Raw genomic sequence first — 23,399 nt, forward strand, 5'->3', positions numbered from 1 at the left:
AGCACTTGAGGAAGCAGCCAAAAAAAAAAAAAAAAAAAGAATCAGACTTTCAGAAAATTGACTCAGATGGAACATAAAATGCCCTGAAGAGATGCAATTGAAGTGCTACATGGAGATGAAACCCTGTCCAGCAAAGACATGCTATACAAAGCTGCAGATGGACGACAGGAACATCAGCAGAAGGATGCAGTTACCTTCTGCCAGATTTTGCAAAACATGCTTTCAAAGGCAGTTTTTCCTCAACAGTCAGCACGAATTGCAGAGCTTAACATAGCTACTTGGGATTGTGCTGCCAAAGCAGGTGAGGGAGAATTGTATGGCTTGCCAGTAAAGGTTTGCTCTTGAAGGATATGGACTACAATAAAAAGGAGCTGTGATAACAGAATAGTAAGTTTTAGACAGAACCAGTAAGGGCTGCTGAGACAAGACCAAAAAAGACGACAGATAATAAGGCCTAAAAGGACCTTCTGCAGCTTCATATTTCTTCATGTCCCAGCAGTTTTTAATGTCAGAGTACATAAAGATATGTTGTTAAAGGGATCAAGAAGTGAATTGTTCAGGAAAAAAAAGAATCAGGATCTTTATAAGGAGGGGCCTGAAAGCCAGATTTATAAGAAAGCGTACAAGTATAGAAATAGACAGGTGCCAATGTTCTATGTGAGGAAGCTGTGGCAATGAAAGGGAAATATTTAAAGACTATAAACATTATGGAGTGCTTTTTTTTTTTTTTTTTTTTTTAAGATGATTCAGTAAAAGTAATAAGGGGGTTAAGAGGCTGAACCCAAAAGGATCTGGAAGATTGCAAAGTCATTTCCTCAGAAGAAAACACCATCCCCAAAAGGTCAAAAAAATATACTACAGGAGATCAGAGGAGTGCAGAAAACACATTTCCATTTGAAGTCCTGCTGCATTAAACTGAGGGAAGTATTAAGGTATTCAAAATACACACATATCTCTGCAAACCTAGGGGTAAGATTAGTTTACATTACTGAGGATAGTTTAAAAAAGGAAAATCCAATTGGTTTCTTAGAGAGAGCGCTATTGGGGCAGCACAGGCCTGTCTCCCGCATGAAACACAAAGTTTCAAATTTATTTAAAAAGTTCTAAAACCGCAAGTGTCAGTGAAAGCAAAATTTCATTTACTCAGTGATGTTACTTTAGGATCCTGTGCAGGAAAGAAAGTGCTCCCCATTCAAAATTTATTTTCAAAATTTAATTTCCAAACAATTCAAGTTTAACTAGTCAACAACTCAATCAACTTTCATTCTTGTGCCTGAGATAGGAGCAGTTTTGTGAGGCATGCAGTTGACATCCAATGCGAATAAAAAAGGTGGTCACTTACTTTACTAGAATAATCTAGCTTTAAAAGCCAGACATCTATTGCATTTATACATTCCTGTTGATATCCTAACCCACTGGTTTTCATATTGCTTTGAGGAATGTCAGCAAGGGGCAAGTTTGGGCACAGGAATGTCAGATCTGATCATTACAGGTAGCTTCCATATTCTAGCCATGGTAAAGAACTACTTATTTCTTGTCTTAGGTATAGCAAAAAAGCTATTTCACTTTTATTTCAGAGGATGAATACACTGAATGAGATATTTAGAACTTACCAGAAAGTAAGCCAATTATTCAGAACACAAATCCTTATGCATCAAGAGAAGAGAAAGCCAACTGTTTACTTGGTCAGGATGGGAGGTAACAGAAGGAAAGTCCAGGTACAGGGAATAGTCTGTAGCATTGATATATAGTTACCATTTCCATTTTTGTTCCTCTTCTTTTTTCGGCTTCTTTTTCTTGTCCCCTTCAGGGACTTTCTTATCTTTGCTCTTAGCTTTCTTGGCTTTGTTGTCCTGCAAAATGAGGAAGAACTGTTAGGCAAAGCTACTCCCCCTCACCAAAGATGATTTAAAACTAAAGATCTCTCTTGGGATATATTGTTTGACCACAAACAACTGAATTACTGCAGCCTAACTACATAAATGTGCTCTTAGATCATCCTATTAAGTCAAAGTCCTCTGATGGTCTCACTTGAAAGTTCTAAGCCAACTTTTTACTTCACAAGTGGGACATGCTAAGCACACACACAGTCAGCTAGTTACCCTGGCTCACCTGTTAAGCTGTGAGTCAGGGCCACAGTAGCATGATTACCCAGTCACAGAAATGGCCTCCTTGACCTGCAGTAGCACACCTACTCTGGCAAATGACATAGAGCACACTTACTCCACTGTGAGGGTGCTTCTGGGAATGTACTGGCAGATGCTTACCGTAGAGGCTTTTATTAAGCTCTAGGGAATTAACCATGCTGCCAGGAAATGCTCGCAGCATGTGCTTCACATGGATATCTTCCCTAGCAGATGTGGAGTCTAGTTCATTAGTCCCAAATTGTGGCTAACTTCTGTTCTCCAAGTCCCTTTCCAAAGAAATTCCCATCCTAGGCTCCATGTAAAAGCTTTAAGCTGCTTTATAGCAGCTAATCTAGGTTTCAACTCTTCTGTCTCTGAACTGTGCTACACCATCTGTGCAATTACCAGATGTTGCTAGTAGGGCTCCTCCACCCCTCCGAGGGGATCCTAAGCAGAAGGATTGTGAATTCCCTGGAAGAGGCTAGAAGTTCATGTCTGGGAGGCATCATCTCCATCCACTGTGTTGAGAGGAGGAGAGAGAGTTCTCCTGACTTTTTATACACTATGGCCCAGACATTAACTCACACCATAGGGGTGGATCTACCACATGCAGCTTTTGTCATGCACGGTGGCATTGGCTGCACAGCCCCCGCTTCCTTCCCCTTGCATCAGATTCCCTGCATAATCCAACACTGAATTGTCAGCCTTGCTTTTCTTGATCCCAGAAATAAACTTGTCCTTCAGTTTACCTCTTCCTCCTCTTGTTTCCTTTTCTTTGCCTTCTTGATGTCTTCCGTTTTGATTTTCTTGGGTTTATACTCAGCACTAAGAGAGAAAAGAATAGCTGATGAAAAGTCATACATATATGAAGTGTGTGCACACACACCTGTGTGTACAAATTCACAATACTTCTGGCTTGTTTAAGCTGTAAAGTATATTTATTCCCCCTCTCTGAAGGCTGAATAATTGCTATGCAGCAAGACAGACTAAAAAAAACCCAACAACAACAACAAACCCCCACCCACACCCTAGAAAACCAACCTATTAGTATGTATACCCCTCTAGAAGTCATGGACACCAGAAGCAAAAGTCTTCCTCAGTGAAGAACCAGTTCAAAAGCATTAGCGGCTGCCCAATGACTACAGTGGATAAATCAGAGAAAATCTTACTGGCACCCCCTTCTTTTCCCCCCTTTTTTGGCCATGAGTCTGAGACCTGCCCACAAGGTCCACTTTTTGCATCCCCACTAGTTTAAACAATGGCAAAATTGACTGCTGGCAAATTCTTAATCTTTCCATTGCAGGCATGAGAAGGGAGGTCATAAAAACTTAACAGAAAGCAACAAATGATTACAGTGATTACACAAAAGATGTCACACCCATCTCTTGGAAACTGAGGAGTGCCACATAGAAATAGAATGCCACTATGGTTAAAAAAAAACTTTTCCAAGCCTTTAATTCCAGATGGGTAATAAGGTAATATAGTAATAATGATAATAATTATAAATAATATCATCATCATCATCTAGCAAGTTAGATATACAGAGATGGTGACAGAACACAGCATGATATAACCGGGCTTTTATTTTACTGGGCAGGCTACTATACAGAGGGCAAACATCACATGTATTCTTCTTTAAATTTGATTTAGAGTCAAAAATCCTCAGCATAGCCCACAACTTATTTAGATCCTTTTAAAGGGGAATCATGCGAAGGCAGCACAGACAAAATGAAATCAGGCTGACAGCGCATTTTCTTCCTCCGGTGCAGTCATTTCCTCACCCGACAAACTACTGCAAACACTGAGCTAGCATTAATACCTCACTTGCTCAGATTTATGTTTTACAATCTTGGTCTGTGGGGTTTTCTTCTACTTACCCTCTGGTTTATTTATTTATTGTTATTTACTAGCACTGCAACAGCTCACAACATCCTCTGTAGAAGCAGGTAATGATATTTTTTTCCTACAGACAGCACAAACACCATCCTTGTCCTGCTCAAGAGAACTTGTAACAGCTTAAACAGTCTGATCTCAGATCCAGGCGTGCATCTGAACCAGTTTGAACTGAAGGACCTGGAATCCCACCCGGTCCCCCAAGGTTCTCTTTTTAAACTAAAGGCAAACATTCAAGTCACTAACACTCGGGTCACTTACTCATCATCTTCTCGAGGTCTCTTTAGCAGTTTGGAGTCCTCTTTGGGAGGAACATAAAAACCATCATCATCTGGTTCATCTTTAATACGCGGTGGACTAGAAAAAGAAGCAAAGAAAGGTGGTTCTAACTTCAAAGAATAGAAGTGGTTTGGAAGCCAGCACTGACTCAGTTGAAGAAACGAGCTGCAAAGCAGGCACGCTTTCCAGTCCTGGAATGGGTTGTCATCTTAGACCCCATAGCTCTGGGGCTTGTCATTCTCTGAACATCCACAGACAGCCCAAGGAGATAGTCTTTCCGGGTCTTGGTATTTGCCATTTCCCAAGCAACACCAATATCAATTTCAACAAACAACTTAGATTTCACTGTGTTTCTTCAAGGCCTGTATTTTAATAAAAATGACTGCAGCTTCCAACACTTTTTAAGTATATTTAAAGACAAAATAAAATTGAAATCATGCATGTGTACTGGCAGATAGGGACATGAAGTAGTTTGGGCTCAAAATCCTTATTTAGCCAGATAAGAGAGAAAAGGTTTGTCAGCTGAACATATTTGAAAGCTATTCCCCTGCATCTTTTGCCAACTAAATATTGAGGCATAATGCTAGCATGTGAAAACTAGAAAAAGAAACAAAGATTTGGCAAAGTTAAACTGATTAGTCTCTTCTCACTATCCAAACCACGGGAAACAAACAATCCTGTCCCTCTCAACAGACCACAGTTATTAAATTAGGCTCAATGTTTTCAGCCATAATATCCCAAGATGCTAGTAATAAAGAAAAAACAGAGTATGACTGCAAGAGAGACTATCTCTTTAAGCAAACTCATTATTTCTAGATTTCACAGATGCATTACATTTATCTTCATAAAGAAAAAGATGTTGCAAAGAGTCCAAAATTACATTTTGAAGCACTTAGTACCACTCCACTCAGGTGGAAAAACTAAGTGATATCTTGAGCTTTTCTATTCATATTCAATCAGCAATTTCTCTATCAAATTGACTCAGTTTCCAAGTCAACATGCAGATTCTACAATTGGGTGGAGTGGGAGAAAAACGCACAGCATTCCTCTTTGTAGATCACCGTCAGCAAGAGCCATTCTGGAGTCTTATTTTAGCTGGTAATGCGTCCATGAAGCAGAACAAGACAGGTTGCTCTTTCACAGCTGTAAAGCCACTGCAGTGCTGGCAGATGCAACTCAGGAAACAGATACGTGCTGCTATAAGAAGCCATTTTTATGGCATCACCTATGATTAACTAAGATTCGAGTCTGCAGCACAGACACTTGCAAAACATCTATGGAGAAAGAGGTATTTGTCCCACCTAATTTTTCTCCTCTCCCAAACAGAAGTCTAGTACTACTTAACACATTAGACTAGATAAAATTCTGTTTATTAACTTAACACTGAAGCACTTCCCAATGTTTTGTAATAATGGGAAACGAAGTATGATTATTTCAAAAGAAAGGAGCTGTGTGATCGAGCTGAACCTTGACTTGTATTGTTCCCGAGACTGTAACGTTGCTCGTCCTACCAAGTCTTAAAGAATAAAATCGAAACCATCTGAGTGAGGACATATCCCTCTGGTGAACTTACAAAAGACCATTTCAGCAGGAGAAAAAAAAAAAAATTACTTTACTCTTAGCCAATTTTTGGCCCTGAAGAAGGCACAATTTTGATGGTTCCTCCAGGTTTTTCTTGAACACATTAAAAAAGCTCTGGGACCTGAAAAGGATCCAGTTATTTTGACACAAGAATGCCCAGAGTCTCTGGCGAGACGAGCCCGCGCATGCAACTCTACTAAACAGTAAAGACTAGAAAGAGTTAATAAAAATTACTGTTTTCTACACCACAAAACACTTGAACATTACTGTTTTCCATTTCCAGAATATCAGTCCCTAAAAGGGCCTGGAGAGGGCGCCTCTTTCCTGTGCCAAGCTTAAAAACTACAGAGTTTGCATTTTTAAATAGAAGTACAAAAATGAAACAGATGGAGGAATTCATGTCAAGTGGGCACATTCAAAATATGCAGAGAATCGCTGACAGGCAGAGACTACACAGGTGCTTTCTCCCAACCTCTCTGCATCCACAGAACATGGTGAGACTGGAAGGATTTTTATTTAGTTGATTCATAAAACTGGAGATATGGCTGAAAACTTTTTTTTTTTTTTTAAAACGTGACACATACCAACTGCTTGTAAGGCATACCCATCTACCACAACACTGTGGATCAGACTCTCCCCCAAGAGAGCAGCACAGAAGCCTAAGTCCGAGGACCAGATTTACCACCTTAAAAACAATCAAAGCCTGGATTTAAACAAGTGACAGAGATCTTAGTTTGTCAAATATTAAAAAAACTACTTTCTGTCAATTCATCACTTCTGAATTTTAACATGACTGTTTAGCATCAACTGATACAACACCCAGGTCCAGGAGACTCTATTAACACTAGGAACTTAGTAATTAGTAGAATAGCTAGGCATTTTCTGAAGCTATTTCTGGTTTAGACAAGCATCCTTCTTGCCACTTACTACAAAGGCTTTGGGCTGTAGTCACTTAGAGAACAGATACTCAAAGTTGCCTTTACAAGGCTCTTTCTCCAAAAGACCAATTGCACGGTTGAAATACCAATTTTATAACTATAACAGAGGTTGTTCTAACCCCAGCTACCAATGCTTCTATGGTTTAATCTCTCCTGGGCAGAATTCAATTATTTGATACTGGGAAAACCCAGCACATGCAGGGAGACAGCAAGTGTTCAACAGCTCCCATCACCAGTTGCTAGGAAAGCAGATTAGTTACCAATTCTCTTAGTTGAGAAGGACATAACGTCAGAAGGGGTCTAAAGTGTTCCAATTTTGTTTTTCAAGATCAAGTAAGAGGATTCAAAGACTCCAAGCTTTTAAGAAACATCAAATTATTACTTTTTTCAGATCATAAACTTGATTTCTTACCTGGAGAAACCATTTTCCTTTTCCTTCTTTATTTTCACATCACCAGCAGATAACCTCATCTGAAAAACAAAAAAGCAGGAGCTGACTGGCACTGCACAGAGCACTATCTTTTTCTACCATGCAACACAGGCAGGCTATTTAACCCGCAGGAGGACCCCAATGGCACTGCTACAGGTATCTTCACCCTTATAGCTCTGACTGATCTACAAGATGCACCAAAAAGGCAACATTTTCTTTAAGTCTTAGTCAATTCGGTATATTCTGGCCCTCCAATTCTTTCAACAAATTGTAGTCAAGTGCGTAATTGGTCCAAAATACACTACTTGTCTACATTTTTCTCTGCACGGAAGAAACATGATCCAATAGATTTTTTCCTCCCTTGTCTCTGAATCTAAGCTTGGCAAAGCAAGAAAATAATAACGAGAAAAATTTAAGGCAAGTGGGCACATCTCCATTGTGAAACTGTCTCCACTCACAATATTTGCAGAAAAAGCCCTTGTAACTTAATACCTTGTATTCCACAAAACGAGTCTCAAACTCAGCATGGGGACAGTTCTCTCCAAGCCAATAAAGACTGGGGAGTATAAGCCACATGCAACCCATTGGCTTTTCATCATTGGTAGTGCAAAACAGAACCACCCTCTTGTGTCTCCCACAGAAGACACCCACCTTCTCTTCCTTTCGCTTCTCCTTGTCTTTATCTTTGTGTTTGTCTTTGTGTTTCTCTGAGCTGCCATCTTTGTGTTTGGTTTTCTCCTTGTCTTTGTGTTTCTTTTCCGAGGAATCTTTGTGCTCACTGCAAGATAAGAGAGAAAGTTTGCAGAGGAGACACACACAAGGAGATTTGACCAGTGCAAGCAACTTCCAGTGATAAGCACAGGCGCAGGTCTTGATCCCTACGAACCCCACGAAATAAGTGATCACAGTAACAGGAAGATCCAGCAAGATCTCCTGTTACATGTTATTCATTCGCTTTAGGAGGACGAAGAACATGCAACACAGCTACAACTGCCAAGTGTTTCACATCAGGAAACCTGTATCAGCCTGGACTGCCAAGGATATTCAACAGTTGCTATGTTTATCAAGGCTGAACATTTTAGGTTGAATTCTCACCACCTCTGCTTTCCCTCTTCTCTAGTGCACACAGTGGTCACTGGAATAGAGCTGCCAGTCTCATCAATGCCCATGTGAGCTTTTGCTCAGGCAACAGGTTGTCAGTCTGTTAACAGTTTGTTAAAACAGTTCATCTCTGGAACTTGGAAGGAGAATCACTGCTTTCTATTATTCCCAAACAGATGAGAGAACCAGAGCAGACAGGATATGTGGCATACCTGTGTTTATACAAAGTCAAATAAAAAAAGGCAGGAATAATTCAGCAGTCCTTAGTCGGAGCTGTTCCATCATCTGGGCCTCTTAAAATCACTATGGCAGTGAGCACAACAGACACTGCCCAAAGGATGAGCACTACAGATCAGCACAGAGATGTAAAGATGTCTCCAGGCAAGAATCTGCTCTACTAATACTCAGATTCTTGCACTGTCAATAACAGTGCTGCCAGTTTAACATCTAAAATTCATGGGTCAGGATTAAGAGGAAAAAAATGCCCCAAGGAGAAGAAAGCTGACCTTTTTTATTCCTTCTCTATCCCCTTCTGATTTCCAAGACATTTGGGTAAATTTGGATCATTTTCAAGCTTTACTTATCAACCAGAAAGACTAGAAAACATCACTGTTTTCAAATGAAAATGAGATTCTCATGGAATTACTTGACCCGTGGAGTCAAGAGTGTGAGGAAATGCTCTCCAGAGACACGATAAAAATTCTAAGAACTGGCAACGTGGATTAGCAGCACTTCTGTGGAAGCCAAGCAGCAAGCCTGTCAATTCAGCATGCCTTGAATACACATTCATAAGGCTGTACAGATTCCCTGAAGTCACCCTTGGCTCAAGCAAGCCAAAGGCACAGTGGAAATCAGGCTTTTTTCTATTGGGCACGGTTAGGCTGCAAGCACGCTGCCTTCCTCCTGCTGCCAGTTCACACGCCTGCTTCCTCAGGACTTACGTTTTGACAACGTGCTCTTATCGCTGTTGTTCTCTTGGACATTCGCTGTTTCTCCTTAGGACTACACAATTTAATACAAAGCTTTGCTAGAAATAGGCAGCTTCCTTATTTTAGTTATTTCAACACTCGAGTGCAAGATCAACTCAACCTGGAGGAATAGAGTCCTGGAAAACGGCAAGCCTGGAATGCCTGCTAGGAGGGTGTGGGGGGGTTATTATTATTATTTTTTAAAGATGCTTCAAGTCATGTTTCTATCCAAAAAAAAAGAAAGTGCAAAAGGCCTGGAAGTCTCATGGCTACAGAAAGCAAGCAGCACATTAACAAGCTCCCATAAAGCTTGTGTGTAATTAAGAGGAAGGCAACCGAAGTCACAAAAACACCAACCCACACCCAGCTGCAGAACTGTAGGGTAAAGTCCAATGTGGAGAGAGTTTCAGAGCCTCACGTATCACTAGCATAAATGGACCTGAACCTGCAAAAGGTCTAAATTATTCAAGTTCAGAGTAGCACACTCCAACACACACACACCAGCCTTCCAGGCCCAAGCAGTTAAAGGGAGAAAACTCAACCTTAAAGGAAATCTCTATATTGCATGTGCTGTGTTGCATTAAAAAAAAAAAGGTCAGTATGATCAACAGGAAGAGAAACCAGTTTCATTTCAACTCTCCAGAAACCTCACTCTGTACTACATATAAAACTGTACAGGAATATCTAAATGTTAAAAGGCAACTGACATTCTAGAAATTCCTGTAGATAGACACACAGCACCACATGTTGCCTGTGAGTGAAGATTTAACAACTGCAGACTATTCTTACCCAGCAGATCACGTTATGTACACTGTGTGATCAAGACATACAAGTACATACAGAACATCCTGACACTGGATCTGAGAAAACCACTAGGTGCCTGCTCCTTTTACTCAGATTTAACAACCCAGCCTCTGTATCCTGTTTATTTATCAGTACCCTTGAGACTCAGGACACCTATTTCATTTTCCTTTCCTTCAACAACAGTCACTGCCCCTCTGAAAGAACAAAACTCCATGAGCGTTAATAAACAATTTTCAGCTCTGGAAGGTCAGGAAATTCTGACTCATTATCTTGCAGTGTTATCTCTATGCATGATAGGTACCTCATTTGCCAAAGATTCAAGTCTTACAATTATAACAGAGGTATATCATCATACAAGAAAAAAAACGAAGAAAGAACACGGCAGGCTTAGACCCATTTTAGTCTCTGCAAGTCTGCCTGTGTCTATTTTCTGACTCCTTGTTCTTATTTGGTATTTAAATCCTATGCGAAAGAACATGCTTGAGTCGGACAACAGTTTGCATCTCCAAAGCTTGGCACATATTGCAATCAATGGAACTAGCTCTCTAAGGTAAAGTCCATGGTGGTGTCTGTTACTCGGGAGTTTGGATGGGCAAAAAATGAAAAGCCTGGTCAAGTTTTCAAAAGCACCATACTCATTCTGGCTAGCAGGCAAAAGCACTGGTTTTCAACATGTGCCTGGTGGAACCATGGGGAATACACAAAATGTGACTAAAAGCAAACGGATGACAGTCTACATCTGCAGAATTTCTAAACCTGAAAAAGGCAGACAATCTCACTGGCCTAGAGAAGTTGTGACCATTTTTACATGTGCTGAGTGGTTACAGGCTCTGCTTYTGGAAGAAGAAAAAAATGCTCAAAAAAATTTATGCTTACCTAAGTAGAAACCCAAATAACACCTCTGCTTGAAATGGGGTAAGCGGCCATGACTGAAAAGCTGCTATGCAATCTAATCTCAAGCTAAAAATTCATCAGTGCTCGAATCAGAATCAAGAAGTCTGGATTCCTGATTCAGTCATAGTTCTTAATCACAAGACCATCCTTCCCCTTTGCTTTGCGGCAAGGGGTAAGTTTTCTTACCTAAGCAACATGGGCTCAAATAACCAGAAGTCTTTCGTTTTAGTCTTAAGACTCCTTTTCAAAACACTAACAGTATTTAGTGGTTAGGTCTGAGGTCTCCAGTCTTTTCTCCCAGTATGTGACCAGAAGAAATTCCCCCCAGAAACCAGAGTTGTGTTACCCGCTCCAGTGAAAGAAAGAGCATAGATTTCTTTCCTGCATTCATAGAGAGGCTTTGTCAGACATGCATGTTTCTAGACACTAGACCACAGCTCCAATATTACCAACAAGTTAGCCCCAAATTTTCTGATGTGTGAAAACATGCGGGCTTGTGCTATTCATCCTCAGTAGAGCCTGTGATTTGTGCCTCAGTAAAGCTCATCTGGAAACACACCGATAACAAAGGTTCAACAAACAATCCTGAGAAGGGTAACTTCTTTCTCCCCCAAAGCAAAGCAGGTTTCCCAGATATTAACTTCAGTCAGCACACTGTGTCTTTGGTCTTTCATTTGGCTAAGATACTTATGGAAGCCTCCAGGGGAGCACCATTTACCAACCATACTAATCTCAAAAGAGAAGGCAACAGGATGCCATCCTACCCTGGAGAAGAGGTTTCAGCCTTCCATCAGAAAGCTATTTCCAGGCATCCCCCYAAAGTTATTAGGAGGGACTGGGAACAATTTGAAGATCAGAAGTCTTTCTTCCTGGCCTATTCAGAACTGGGGGTGTGGGGGGGTGAGAATCACTTTCCAACCACCCCCCCCAATCCAACATGCAAAACACCACCAAAACAAACCACCACGGCTGCATGCAGCCACATAATCGATTCGCAAACCCATGTCTTATGTACACCTCTGCCAACAAACCAGGTTGAAGTCACTGAAGTAGGACAGTGAAGCTCCCCATAAGATAAAGTTCACCGCAAGTTATGCTGGCTGGACGATAATCAGGTCATTAAAAACAAACCCTCTGCCCCCCCCCCACCCCTTCACAATCCATTTTAGAAATACTCAGCCCTGTTGACACAGTAAGGCATTCCTTTCTGTCCAAGCCATTACAGTTAAACCACTACAACAGCACTGAGCTTTACACCTCAGTAAAGGTGTTTATGCTGCGCTATTTTTGTAAGAACAACCCCAAACCCCTGCAGTGCAGGACACTACATTAATAAAGGCAGAACCAGGGATTACATCATCTAAAAAGAGTGAGACACATCTCAAGATACTGGCTTTAGTTCAGACAAAGGCCAGGCAAGTAGTAATAAACCTCCTAAAGCATCACAGCCTTTTTGTTAGCTTGCATGCTGTCTTTCATTTAGAGTTTTAGTGTGAACAAGGGCATTCAAAGGCCTTGGAGAGCTCAGGCTGAAGCACACGGGGCAGTAAATGCAACCAAAGAAACCATTTCCCTTGAAGGTAGAGCTGTCTTCTGCAGCCAGGATGCCTGAAGGAAGGAAGACAGGAGGGAGCAGAGGGCGAGAAAGCGAGACCACGCACCTGGCAGCAGCTGGTTAGGCTGTATCACATGGGAAATTCACAAGTGGAAAATGTTTCCGAAGAATGGCAGATGTGCAGATCACAGCTTCCTTCTTCAAACTACAACAGCTTTGCAGTAATTTAACACTGCATTCTTCAGGTGCCATTTATGTACACTAATAATCCCTTCCCAGGCCTTTTTCATTCCAGCTTCAAAATCGCAAGCTGGGAAGGATGCTTTATCTAAAGTGTCTCTTATTTCCTCTCTCTTTTTCTCAGTTGTAATTAGCCTGTGTCTGGAAATCTGCTACTAGTAAGCATCAAAGCTCTGCTGCAAGCGGAGCTTTGCTTCCCGACGTGGTAGCTGTTAGAATCCAACTGAAGCGTAAAATAACGGGGAGATGCAATTTTAGTGAAATCTAAAAACACAATGGGGACAGAGCAGAGGTTACACAGCCCATGTCTTGTTTGACACAGTACAATACTAATGGAAAACTGATCATATTCCGAGCAATACATACTAAGGAATGTCTGACTGTGCGGGAAGCGTTTTCGAAACAGAATACACACCAGTAAAGCACAGATTTTCAGCTGGCTTGCAGTATTTTAATGCTCACTGCTAGTGTTATCATACGGTATTACAGGGCTTGAACATGTGAGCCCCCAATGGTTAAGCTGGGATTTCAGCTATGCAATGAAAAAATGAAACCGCTTTTCCCAGAGTAAGGGGAAATCTTTTCACCAGTTTTCACAGACAACAGATCAGGTCTTCAGCAAGCATGACATTATGGGAGCAAGATAAAACGCTGGGCTAATCAACAGCAGTTTAAAATAAAGTAGAACAATGTTAGCAGGTCCTTTGAGATGAGGATCAGGCATAGCACGTACTTTCTATGGATGTGCTAGGGTCAGGCATACCACTAAATGAAAAAGCAACAAATTTTACTAGTGGAAGGCAGTGTCACACTAGCTAGCTGATCAAGGTCAACTGTGCACTGCAAATGGAAGGGGAATTAAAACAGAACACCCACACCGGGGGACAGGACGTGCTAGAATTTTTTTAAATGCTTTTTCCTCTCTACGTCAGATATCCCTGCCTCTCACTGCCCCAAATGCACACAATCCTTCGCAGTTAGGGTTCACATAATAAATTGGTTAGGAGGTATGCAAGAAGTCATAACTTAAATTTATCTTCATTCACCGCTAACAAATGCTTTGAATCTGCCTTTTTCCTAGCAAAACCATGAAACTCAGAAGATGCCAATGAAGATCATGTCTATGAATCCCTTATATACGTTCCATGCTTCTGTTCCTATCAAGCTGTTAGCATGAGAGATTTTGTAAATGGAGCGAATATGCAATCTGACAGATTTTTTTTTTTCCCCCTGCAGCTCAGACGCTTGTCACATTGACAACATGGATCAGTGCTGCAAGAGGAGCACAGGAAGAACAAGTCTCTCTACTCCCATTCACTGTCACAGCCATTTCTACGCTCTTCAGTCTACTGGCAGCCCACACTGCATGTACAAACCCCAAGACACCTGGCAGAAGACAGTCATTTCTGCTAACACTTCGAAACCAATCTCTCACAAGCCTTGGCTTCAAAGGGCCCACTCTTTCATTCTCTTACGTGGCTGCCTTGTTTGAAATGTTCACCTTCCACAGATCAAAAAACCTACTGCCACATCAGATTTGTTTCATTTTATTCTTTTAACCATTAACATTTGTATTTAATGGATGTATATTACATTTTCTTTTTGGGGTAGAGAAAAAGAACAAAAGACAACACTTGGCCATTTTTTGAGAGTGATGTGATTTATTCTTTGGTATGGATTTTCCTCAAGTGGGCTTTACATTTTCCTTCCTCGAGGGGGGTGACAAAGATCGATCTGAGGCATACAAGTGTTGCTCTCTCCCAGTTTACTACAGCTGTAAATGAGTGGCTAGAATATAGAAGTGTCATCTTGTGAGTGGGAGAGGAAAGAAAGCAAGAAGCAAAATTAAGAAGCTCTACAAAGCAGTCCACASACTTCTGCCATATGAAATTAAGATTATCTATTTTAGGTATTTCTGAGACTTATCTTGGCAGTTTAGATCCTTCCTTCAAAGTCTGCACACAGAAAACATTCTCCTGCCTGGGAGTTTTTCTGCCTTCTTGACACAGGTTTTATTTTAAAAGCCTTGTTTAAGTACAGAATAGAAGATGAAGTTGTCAAACTATTGCAGGCAGGAACGATCTGCTTCAAACACTGCCAGGCAACGCTCTTAACCGTGCACAATGTGCACAGCTATCCTGCACTTCTTGGAGCGCAGTAAGGGGACCCTTACCACACTCTGCACAGTATGCCATGGAGGTACAAACCCAAGTTTCAAAGACAACGATGGCTTCAGCTTTCCAATAAAGCAAAATTCAACCTCTTTGACAATTACAAAATACAGAGCACATCTTTTGTAAGAACAAAGCAACTTTTCTGAAGTACAGAATAAATTTTCTGAAGATTTATATGCAATTCCAATAATTAATCTGAGGTAGTTCTTTAAAGGATTCATTTTGAATTTTAGTAGCTGGCAACAGACTTGACGCACTCTCTCCCTGACCCACTTTTTGTTTAAACCCCTGAACTTTCATATTAGGCTGAAACTCAGGTGAAAACACATTTTCAGTCAAGACAGCACTTCTCACGGTATGCGTTTCTTCACCCCACTCAGCTTGCTTCAGTCTCTCCCCATCCTGCCCCTTAACTCCCCCATGCCCGCTGCCATCCTTGGATCCACACCGCCCACACAAACTCTTGAAAGTCATCTGGCCACAAGAACACTCTCCATTCAGGTCCTTGCAGAAGTTCCCCCCCTCCTCCAAGCAATTCCCTTCTCACCAGAGATCTTTACTCCACCTCTCACCGCCAATCCATGTTGCAAGCTTGGCTATCTGCTTCATAAGACAATTGTTAATTAAATCTAGTCCTTACAGGAACAACTTACATTTATGAAATTATGTGGATGACAAAGGATTTGGAGAAGAAAGGTTTAAACTTCAATTATGAAGTTAATTACTTTTAAAAGGTTTGTTTTAAAAGTCAAGTGGACTTTACACAGCAAGCAGCCATGTACCCTGTGTGTGACTGAGCATGGATGGGGCTGGGAAGATTTTAGAGTACACCTGAAGGATTAACCAACCAAAGCATTGCCTCCACATGCATGTGTAGGTGAGCATGACCTTCCCTGGAATACCAGCTTCAGGGCTGCATCTCGTGATTCAGCAGCCTGATGTGCTCATTTTAAAGGTGGCACTGCTTGAAAAGCAGAAAACACATTGACGTTTTCAAGCTGTGCACTCAGACTGGAGAAGTCCCACCCTGTGTAGGTGCCAGAGGGACAAGGCAGTATCACAGTCTTTCACCAGAACAAGCCTTGGACAAAAACCCCGCGTGTGCATACACTCACTCATGCCATCCACATGTGTATTCTGTTACAGGGCTCAAAGATGCAGTATATTGTGCCCAGAGGACAGATGAATACTAATAGATAAATGAAAATGGCTGGAGACTTTAGGCACAAYGCCCAAATGAGATACCTTTCTTACAGGGATTTCAAGGTAATGCTGTGGGGAGGAGGGAATTACTTCAAGATTAAAAATTATTACATATCATTTCATGGCAAAGCCACATCTTACAAAACAGTTTAGCCATTCTTTTCTCCTTTCTACTGTTTTGTTATTATTTACCCTATCAGTTCTAAGCAGCTTCAAGTTACAAATCATTATGAGATGGGTGAAAAACATTTCTTCCTGTTGAAAATATCCTGACCACTTCCATCCGCTACATAAACAGGGTCAAATCCTTAACAAATTCTGGAATTTAAAGATAGCACTTACATTAATCCTTAACAAAAGGATGCATTTTACTAAGATTGCAGAAGAATGTTTTTCAAGTGCGGCAATAAACATTTGGAAACGCAAGACTTCAAGCATGCGCCCTAAAACTGACCTTAAGATCAGCAAAATGAGAAACTGGAAATAAAGGCAATAGACACATGAGCAAAGAAAAACACACACAATGTGTCTAAGGCATTTAGTCTTTGCTGTGGAAGCCAGTAAATGCTGCAAGTTATTTGGCCTAGAATTTTTTTTCCCTCAACAGTTTACTTCTTTTTAAAAAGAAGAAACGTTATGAAACTGTAAGGTTGTATAACTTCTCAACTAAAGTGCGACCCTGATAACACAAACCCACTGCCCAGCACAGACTCCCTCACTCTTTACTCGGTTCTTTTTAATAGAAATCATTGTTAACACAAACTTCTTTATTTCCTTTTAGATTGTGTTACAACGGCCACACGACAATTATTTAACAACATTAGCTTGGCCATAGCATAAACACTACCATTCCTGAGAGTCAGAACAGCAACTTACCCTCCAGAAACTGAATTGTGCAGATTGTACATTCAACGTAGACTCTGTGGCACTTGCTCATCAGGAGTTACAACTAGAAAAGCTTTTCTGAGCTGTGTCACACATGCGACACACTTACCCTGTGCTACACCACACCAAATCACTAAGGACAGACTTGCACATCCCAGTTTTTGCATTCAAAGCCTAGGTTAGAACATCAACTGGAACCTGGAATTYAACGTCACCTTAAGAGCCATCGGTCACCACGGAGGAAATAAATGATCATCTTCATCAGTGTGGACGCTATGGCAGGTGACTGGCATGAAACATCTTCCCCAGGTAGTGGCAGTGTAGTATATAATTCACACCAGACAAACCTGCATGCAAATCCTTTCAAATTTACTATCTAACCCAGCAGCTGAGACTAGTCCATAACAGTTGGCAAACGCAAAAAGGACTGTTTGGCTAAACTGCCACCAGGATTCTGGGGGACCATTTTTCCCAGACACTGCTATTCAGAAGGCTGAGCAGTCACATCAGGTCCATCTAAGCTGAAACAGTGGAGTTTACTCCAACACTCGAGAGCTCCACATTTGTGTTGAAAATAATCAGAACCACACATGAGAGATTACCAACAAAACTGATCAATCTTCATGCAGATGAGGTTCAACTAATTTTTAACACCTTCAATGACACTAAACTACAACAATCTCTTATACATTAGTATTGGCTCACATTTGCAATGTATGTGGCTTCAGCTACCTATACAGAAACACATGCAATTACAAAAGTTAGGCTTAAAGCACCTACACTGATATAAAGTGCACTCAAAATTCTATCCTCATTTATCATGGTAATTTTTATAAGGCTGCATGAGCAACAGTGTTTTAGCCTATGTGGACTTCATCAACTTTTTCCTCACCTATTACTGTGCTTGGACTTTTCCCGGTCTTTTTCCTTGTCCTTCTTGTGCTCTTTGTGCCGGTGTTCTCGGTCTTTGTGTTTATCTTTGTGTTTGTGAGAATCTGCAAGCAGAGAGGCAAAAAAAATTAAGAAATAAAGTTGGGAGAAAACTCCAGGCCTCCCTCATGAACCTCTGCATTTTCCCCACCCCGTTACAGTACTTTCTGTAATTCAAAACTAGTAACAAAAAAAAAAAAAATCTTAGTTTCAGTAGTCCTAAATGGACTCACTGTTCCTATGGGACAAGTTAACTGGTTTTAGTAACAGCTGCATTTATATGATCTTTAGTCCAATGATCTTTAAATGCTTTACAGACCCTGAATAATTGCAACCCCTCTGTTAATTAGTAATGGCTATATCAAGTTCAATCTTATTTTGTAGATGGGAAAATTAGCTTTCAATGCCTTTAAGTATTTAACATCAAATAGTAGATTATAAGGATACAGGAATAGAGAATAAAGCTGAAATGTTAGGCCTGMTGGATTTTAGAATTTAGACCACTCTACTTCCACAAATGTCTAATCTAGACAAAGAGGTCTTAATTTAAGTTATCTTACACTTACCCACACAGTGCATGGCATGACAGGCCCCTAGCAAGGGAAAGGGGGTGTGGTGGGGAAAGAAGAAGAAAGTGGCAAGAGAAGGAAAAATGGATGGATTAGGGATTCCCGCCTCATGGTTCTCTGCTGCAGAGATGCTTATCTCTGCGATATCAGATCCACCAGGAAAATTAAGCATGACAGCTCTGATGAGTACGTGCTGGTGGAAAGCCACCTACAGAGGTTATGACTGGCCCAAATGAAGTGACAGGAGAAAGATGGGAGATGATACTCAAGTGAATCTATATGAATACAATGACTTTAATGCTTTCAATTTCCACTTCCAGGGAGCCATTTTCCCATCCTCAATGCCAACTGTACAATAAACAACGAAGTTCTTTAAAGCACCAAAAGAAATAGAGAACCAGCACAGGAAAAACAATAACATAGTCTGAATTATAACTAAACATATTTAAGGACCTAAACATGTTTGCAAATGTCCTTTATAGGTCGGTCAGGAAGGAGCTGAGGCTGAATTACCATACCAAGTCCACCTCAAGAGGCACAACCATTTACGAGTCAAGGTCATTACTCCTCTGATGCTGGGAAGTAAGTGTGTGTGCCTGAAGAGCCTCCTGTCTTTCTCGGTATGTGCTTCTCAATGCCCTAAAATTAAGTAGCTCTTCAGGAAACCTAAAAGACTATGCTGATTTTGGCAACTGCTTTCAGATAACAGTGCCAGCATTTCCAGAGATTCCTGGATGTAAGGTACTAATGATTAATTAATTGTAAAGAAGTTATGCCTCTATAACAGCTACTACCCCCACGCTAAGAATAGGAAACTGCAACACAAGGATTTTGTGACTCTTTCATAGATAGGAAATGCATTGCAGAGCCAGAAGCAGATCTCACCCTCCTCACTCCAAGTCTTGTGGTGCTTTTACCACAAGTTCATTTYCTCTTTAACCAACACCAGTTCTTAAGCCCTCAAAAACTTTCAACTGGTTTTGGTGGAAACATACCAGCAGTCATATTTCCACAGAATTCGACTTTAATCTACTGTTTTCTGTATCTTCAGATATTGTTTTGAGACACTTGCAACAGGACAACATAAAGCAACATATGAAAGTTGACATTCARTTTGCCTTCTGCATCTTTCCTTGATCCTCCTGAACTTCCTAGTGCTTTCATGTATACAGTAGCTATATTTAAAGAGCAAGATTGAGTTTCTATATTTTGATATACAGGCAAGTGGCAGGATATGTGGGACATTTGGTATTGCAGCATAAACCACCTAAGAATTTTCAAGTACCTAAACAGCAAAATCTTTCACAGCAGGCTGGAGCTTTGCAGCAATCTCCTAGCAAACTGCGTGGGGACAGGACACCTACACTCTCTGAACTGCCAAGAAGCAATTTCTTGGTGCCCTTCTCCTTCCCACTAGGACAGCACACGTTTCATGGGCAAAAATGTTTTGGCAGCTCATGTCACACTTATGATTCTTCAGTTCAGTYTGGAAGCTCAGACCGCTTGGAAACTGCCTGGGTTCTAGTTCACAGACAGTTTGCTCACTGATTCCTGAAGCACTGGCTGAAGAGAACAACCATCTATTTACACTTGATGAATAGGTAAAACACTAGAAAAACCATCATGCTATACATAGAGCGATGTACACTCATTTTATAACATATTCAGTTTATAAGGAGGCACATACCAGCATGGAATCAATTTTTTTTCTATCAACCAATTGATGGAAAATGTGTGCAGCTGTGCTCAACGCTATTCTCTTTAGAGCTTAGAACAGCAAGATTATTTTCTGCTAAACACTGCAAAAAGGAACAGTCTTTTACCTTCATCTCCAGATTCCCTTCCACCCAACTCATGTGCTTTCCTGCTGAAACAGACATTTGCTCTTTAGAAGTAGGTCCAGGGCTATACCCTGGAAACACTGGAGTCAGTCTTTGATATCTCCTCCAACCTCTGTACTGTTTACAATGATTCAGTATTTTCAGGCAGTGAGAGTCTGGTAGAGCTGTAAAAAGGTTCCTGACCAGTGACACTAGTTCTGCTTAGCGACATTTGCCTTCCCTTAGCTTTCCTTTGCTACATACTAAAGGATTTCTAGCAGRAAGGCCTTTCACAGAGTATTTTGGCTAAAAGGCAGGCAGAAGCRGCTGGAGGTTGTTCGACTATTCTTAAAAGCAGAAGGGAGAAAGTGGCAGGAGAGCTTTAGCCACAGCACAGTTAAGACTGGAAAGGTACTTGCCCCTGAACAGACTGAGAAATACTTGTAAATTCGGTACTTCCATGCTGGTGGGTGTACTACCTCGTGGAAATACCTCCCAGGAATTAAATTATTCTACAATATTTGCCTAGTATTCAGATCAATGGTGTTCCTTTCWGACACAATGCCATGAGGTAGGTTAAGAAAGAGGACTTCAAAGGGGTTTATTAAGCAGTCTTTAGCTAACACATGCATGTCATCAGAGAGCATTAAAGCGCTCTGTCTCCTTTTTTTTTTTCTTCTTCTTTTTGAGGGCAGAGGTGAAAGTAGTACAGCAGACTGGATAGTTAAAAACGACACAGGATTTTCTTTTTGGCATATCACAGGGGAACGCTTTCTTGCCAAAACTGACTTTATCTAAGAGCCCAAATGGATGGTTATTTGGTGGCTGACATGAAACAAGTTCAGCCATTTCATTCCAGTTCATGTAGCCACATCACAGAAACCCATATAGCACCATCTCCAACTCAAGCAGACAGGCAACAGATAACTGAGTTGGGAGGGAAACTTTTTTTTTTTTTTTGGGGGGGGGGTGTATTATGGGCCACCTCCCAACAAATCTCATCGACTCAGAAGCAATCAAGGGAAGTGTTCATGACTGCTACTGTATCTTCTTTGATCTATTCAGTGTATTTATTTCTATTTCAGTTTCCAGTAACACTCTCCCAGCTTACAGCTGATTAACAGTTGACTAGATCCAGCCTCATATGAGCTCCAGAACAAAGTCACATGCAGCATCACACACATTTAATTTGTTTCCTGCCTTTTACGCCTTCACTTAAACATCTGCTCTCTCTAATGCTAAACAAGGAGATAAATACTATTACTTCACCAGGAGTATTTATTAGCAGAGTCCACACTCTAGTGTTAGCAAAGCTGAAACCCCCCAAAACTAGTAAGATATCTAAAGGATTTCAGAAATCAAASAGTCTCTCTCTAGTGTCAAGGTTATACTAGGGACAGGGGTTAYGCTCACTGGGCAAGGATCCATTACCCCAAAGCTCTCCCTTTAGTATCCGCTAACCCAAACAGAGCTTTTGGCACCTCTTCTGTTCTAGAAAGCTTGACGGCCCTGGCACTCGATCTCTGCCTGTTAATGCTGAGCCTGGTACGCCTCCAAAAGATTACCACAGCCCCGTACTATTCCTGCTATTGCCTCTGTACCTCCAACAATCACGAGCAGCTCTGAATTTTTGTATGTTGATTCATGCTTTTAACCCCGTTTAATTAAAAGGACGCCTGATTTAAGAATGGGAAGTCCTAAGCACTTTTGGTCTGTGGCCCTGCTTTGCCCCCCCCCCCGCCGCTTAAGGCTCTGGGGAGAGGCTGAGTCATTACCCTCTTTGCAATACTCGCATGGGTGTATTACTGGAACAGTGAAGTTTTACTCATTATCCAGGAACAGAGCTGTAAAAGGTTAGGCATGGTTTTAACTACAGCATGACAARACAGAGATGAAGCAAAGACAAGCAGCCTCCAGCAGGCAGTCGGTATCTGGAGAGACAAGAGTGCCAACYGATAGAAAGGCAAACAGCCCGCTTAGATACCCAGACACCTGGCTTAACAGAATGAACGGCCTGGTCACCAAAGCAAATTCGGTGGGGCTATACTGTTTTAATTCATATGAGAAACTTGCTGGCACATGACACGGGATCATACAGACTCCATTTTATCCCATTCACACTTCTCATTTTTATCCCACTTCCATTTTACCCCCTTTTCCTCAAAGAAATTTAGAAGTCTTTTCAAGCACTAAGATGTGAGCAACAATCTGGCCCTTCTCACTTCTCCTAAATTAAGTGAGATAGCCAGCAAATTAACACTTGGCAACCCCAATTTCTAGTCAACAGTAGCTTTTCCAAAAATACCTATTAGCCTTCCATATTTACTGTCCTGGGTTCACCTTCTTTAAGTTATGGTGGGCACAATTTGAATATCTCATTAACCTGCTCGCAGAAAGGCTTCTGTTGGCAGCCTTTGTTCTTTTGAAATGTTTTAGCAGGTTCCGGAAATAGCGACTTCTAAGATTTTTCCCTCTGGTTCCAGCAGCACCCCAATTGTTTCACTGTGATTAGACAGCCCAGAAATACCACTGTAAAACCGTTCTTTTAATGGTGACTTGCAGTTTTGCATAGTGATGTCAGAAACCTGGCGAATTAGCTTACATTCACAACCTCCAGAGCAGGCACTTGACTGATTATAAATTAATCCCAAATTCAAAGTTAGTCATCTTCTGCTAACTTCTTAAACATACTTTAAATCAGTTAATTTTACATATAAGCCTCTGTTCTCTAGAATCTTTTCTTTAGATAATGATAAACTGCTCCTCTTTTGTAATGGCAAAGTTATGTCAAATAAAGGAGAAATCACCAATTTTATTTGATTAGATTTGTTAGGTTTGGAACAATTCAACAATCACATGCATATTTTCTGAGATAATTAAACAGTATATTTTTCATTATTTGGGGGGGGGGGAACACACCTGATCGAGTTCTGAATATTCAGACTTAAGCCTTAGACAGAAGTGTTATAGGGCTCTAAATTTTATTAAATCAGTTTTGTAAAGTGTGAT

General features: G+C 41.0%; 1 protein-coding gene across 1 annotated transcript in view; it reads right to left on the reverse strand.

Moving 5' to 3' along the window:
• Nucleotides 1-23,399, reverse strand: part of TOP1 (DNA topoisomerase I) — a 69,623-nt gene that overhangs the window by 19,196 nt on the left and 27,028 nt on the right. The window contains exons 3-8 of the mRNA XM_026076789.1: nucleotides 17,964-18,066; nucleotides 7,899-8,025; nucleotides 7,230-7,288; nucleotides 4,281-4,376; nucleotides 2,876-2,951; nucleotides 1,756-1,853 (exon numbers count right to left, since the gene is read on the reverse strand). Of these exons, the coding sequence (XP_025932574.1) occupies nucleotides 1,756-1,853; nucleotides 2,876-2,951; nucleotides 4,281-4,376; nucleotides 7,230-7,288; nucleotides 7,899-8,025; nucleotides 17,964-18,066 (559 nt within the window). The remainder of the gene's footprint in view (nucleotides 1-1,755; nucleotides 1,854-2,875; nucleotides 2,952-4,280; nucleotides 4,377-7,229; nucleotides 7,289-7,898; nucleotides 8,026-17,963; nucleotides 18,067-23,399) is intronic.

This window comes from Apteryx rowi, unplaced genomic scaffold (assembly GCF_003343035.1).
Source record: "Apteryx rowi isolate R43461 unplaced genomic scaffold, aptRow1 scaffold_44, whole genome shotgun sequence".
NCBI classification, from domain to species: Eukaryota; Metazoa; Chordata; class Aves; order Apterygiformes; family Apterygidae; genus Apteryx; species Apteryx rowi.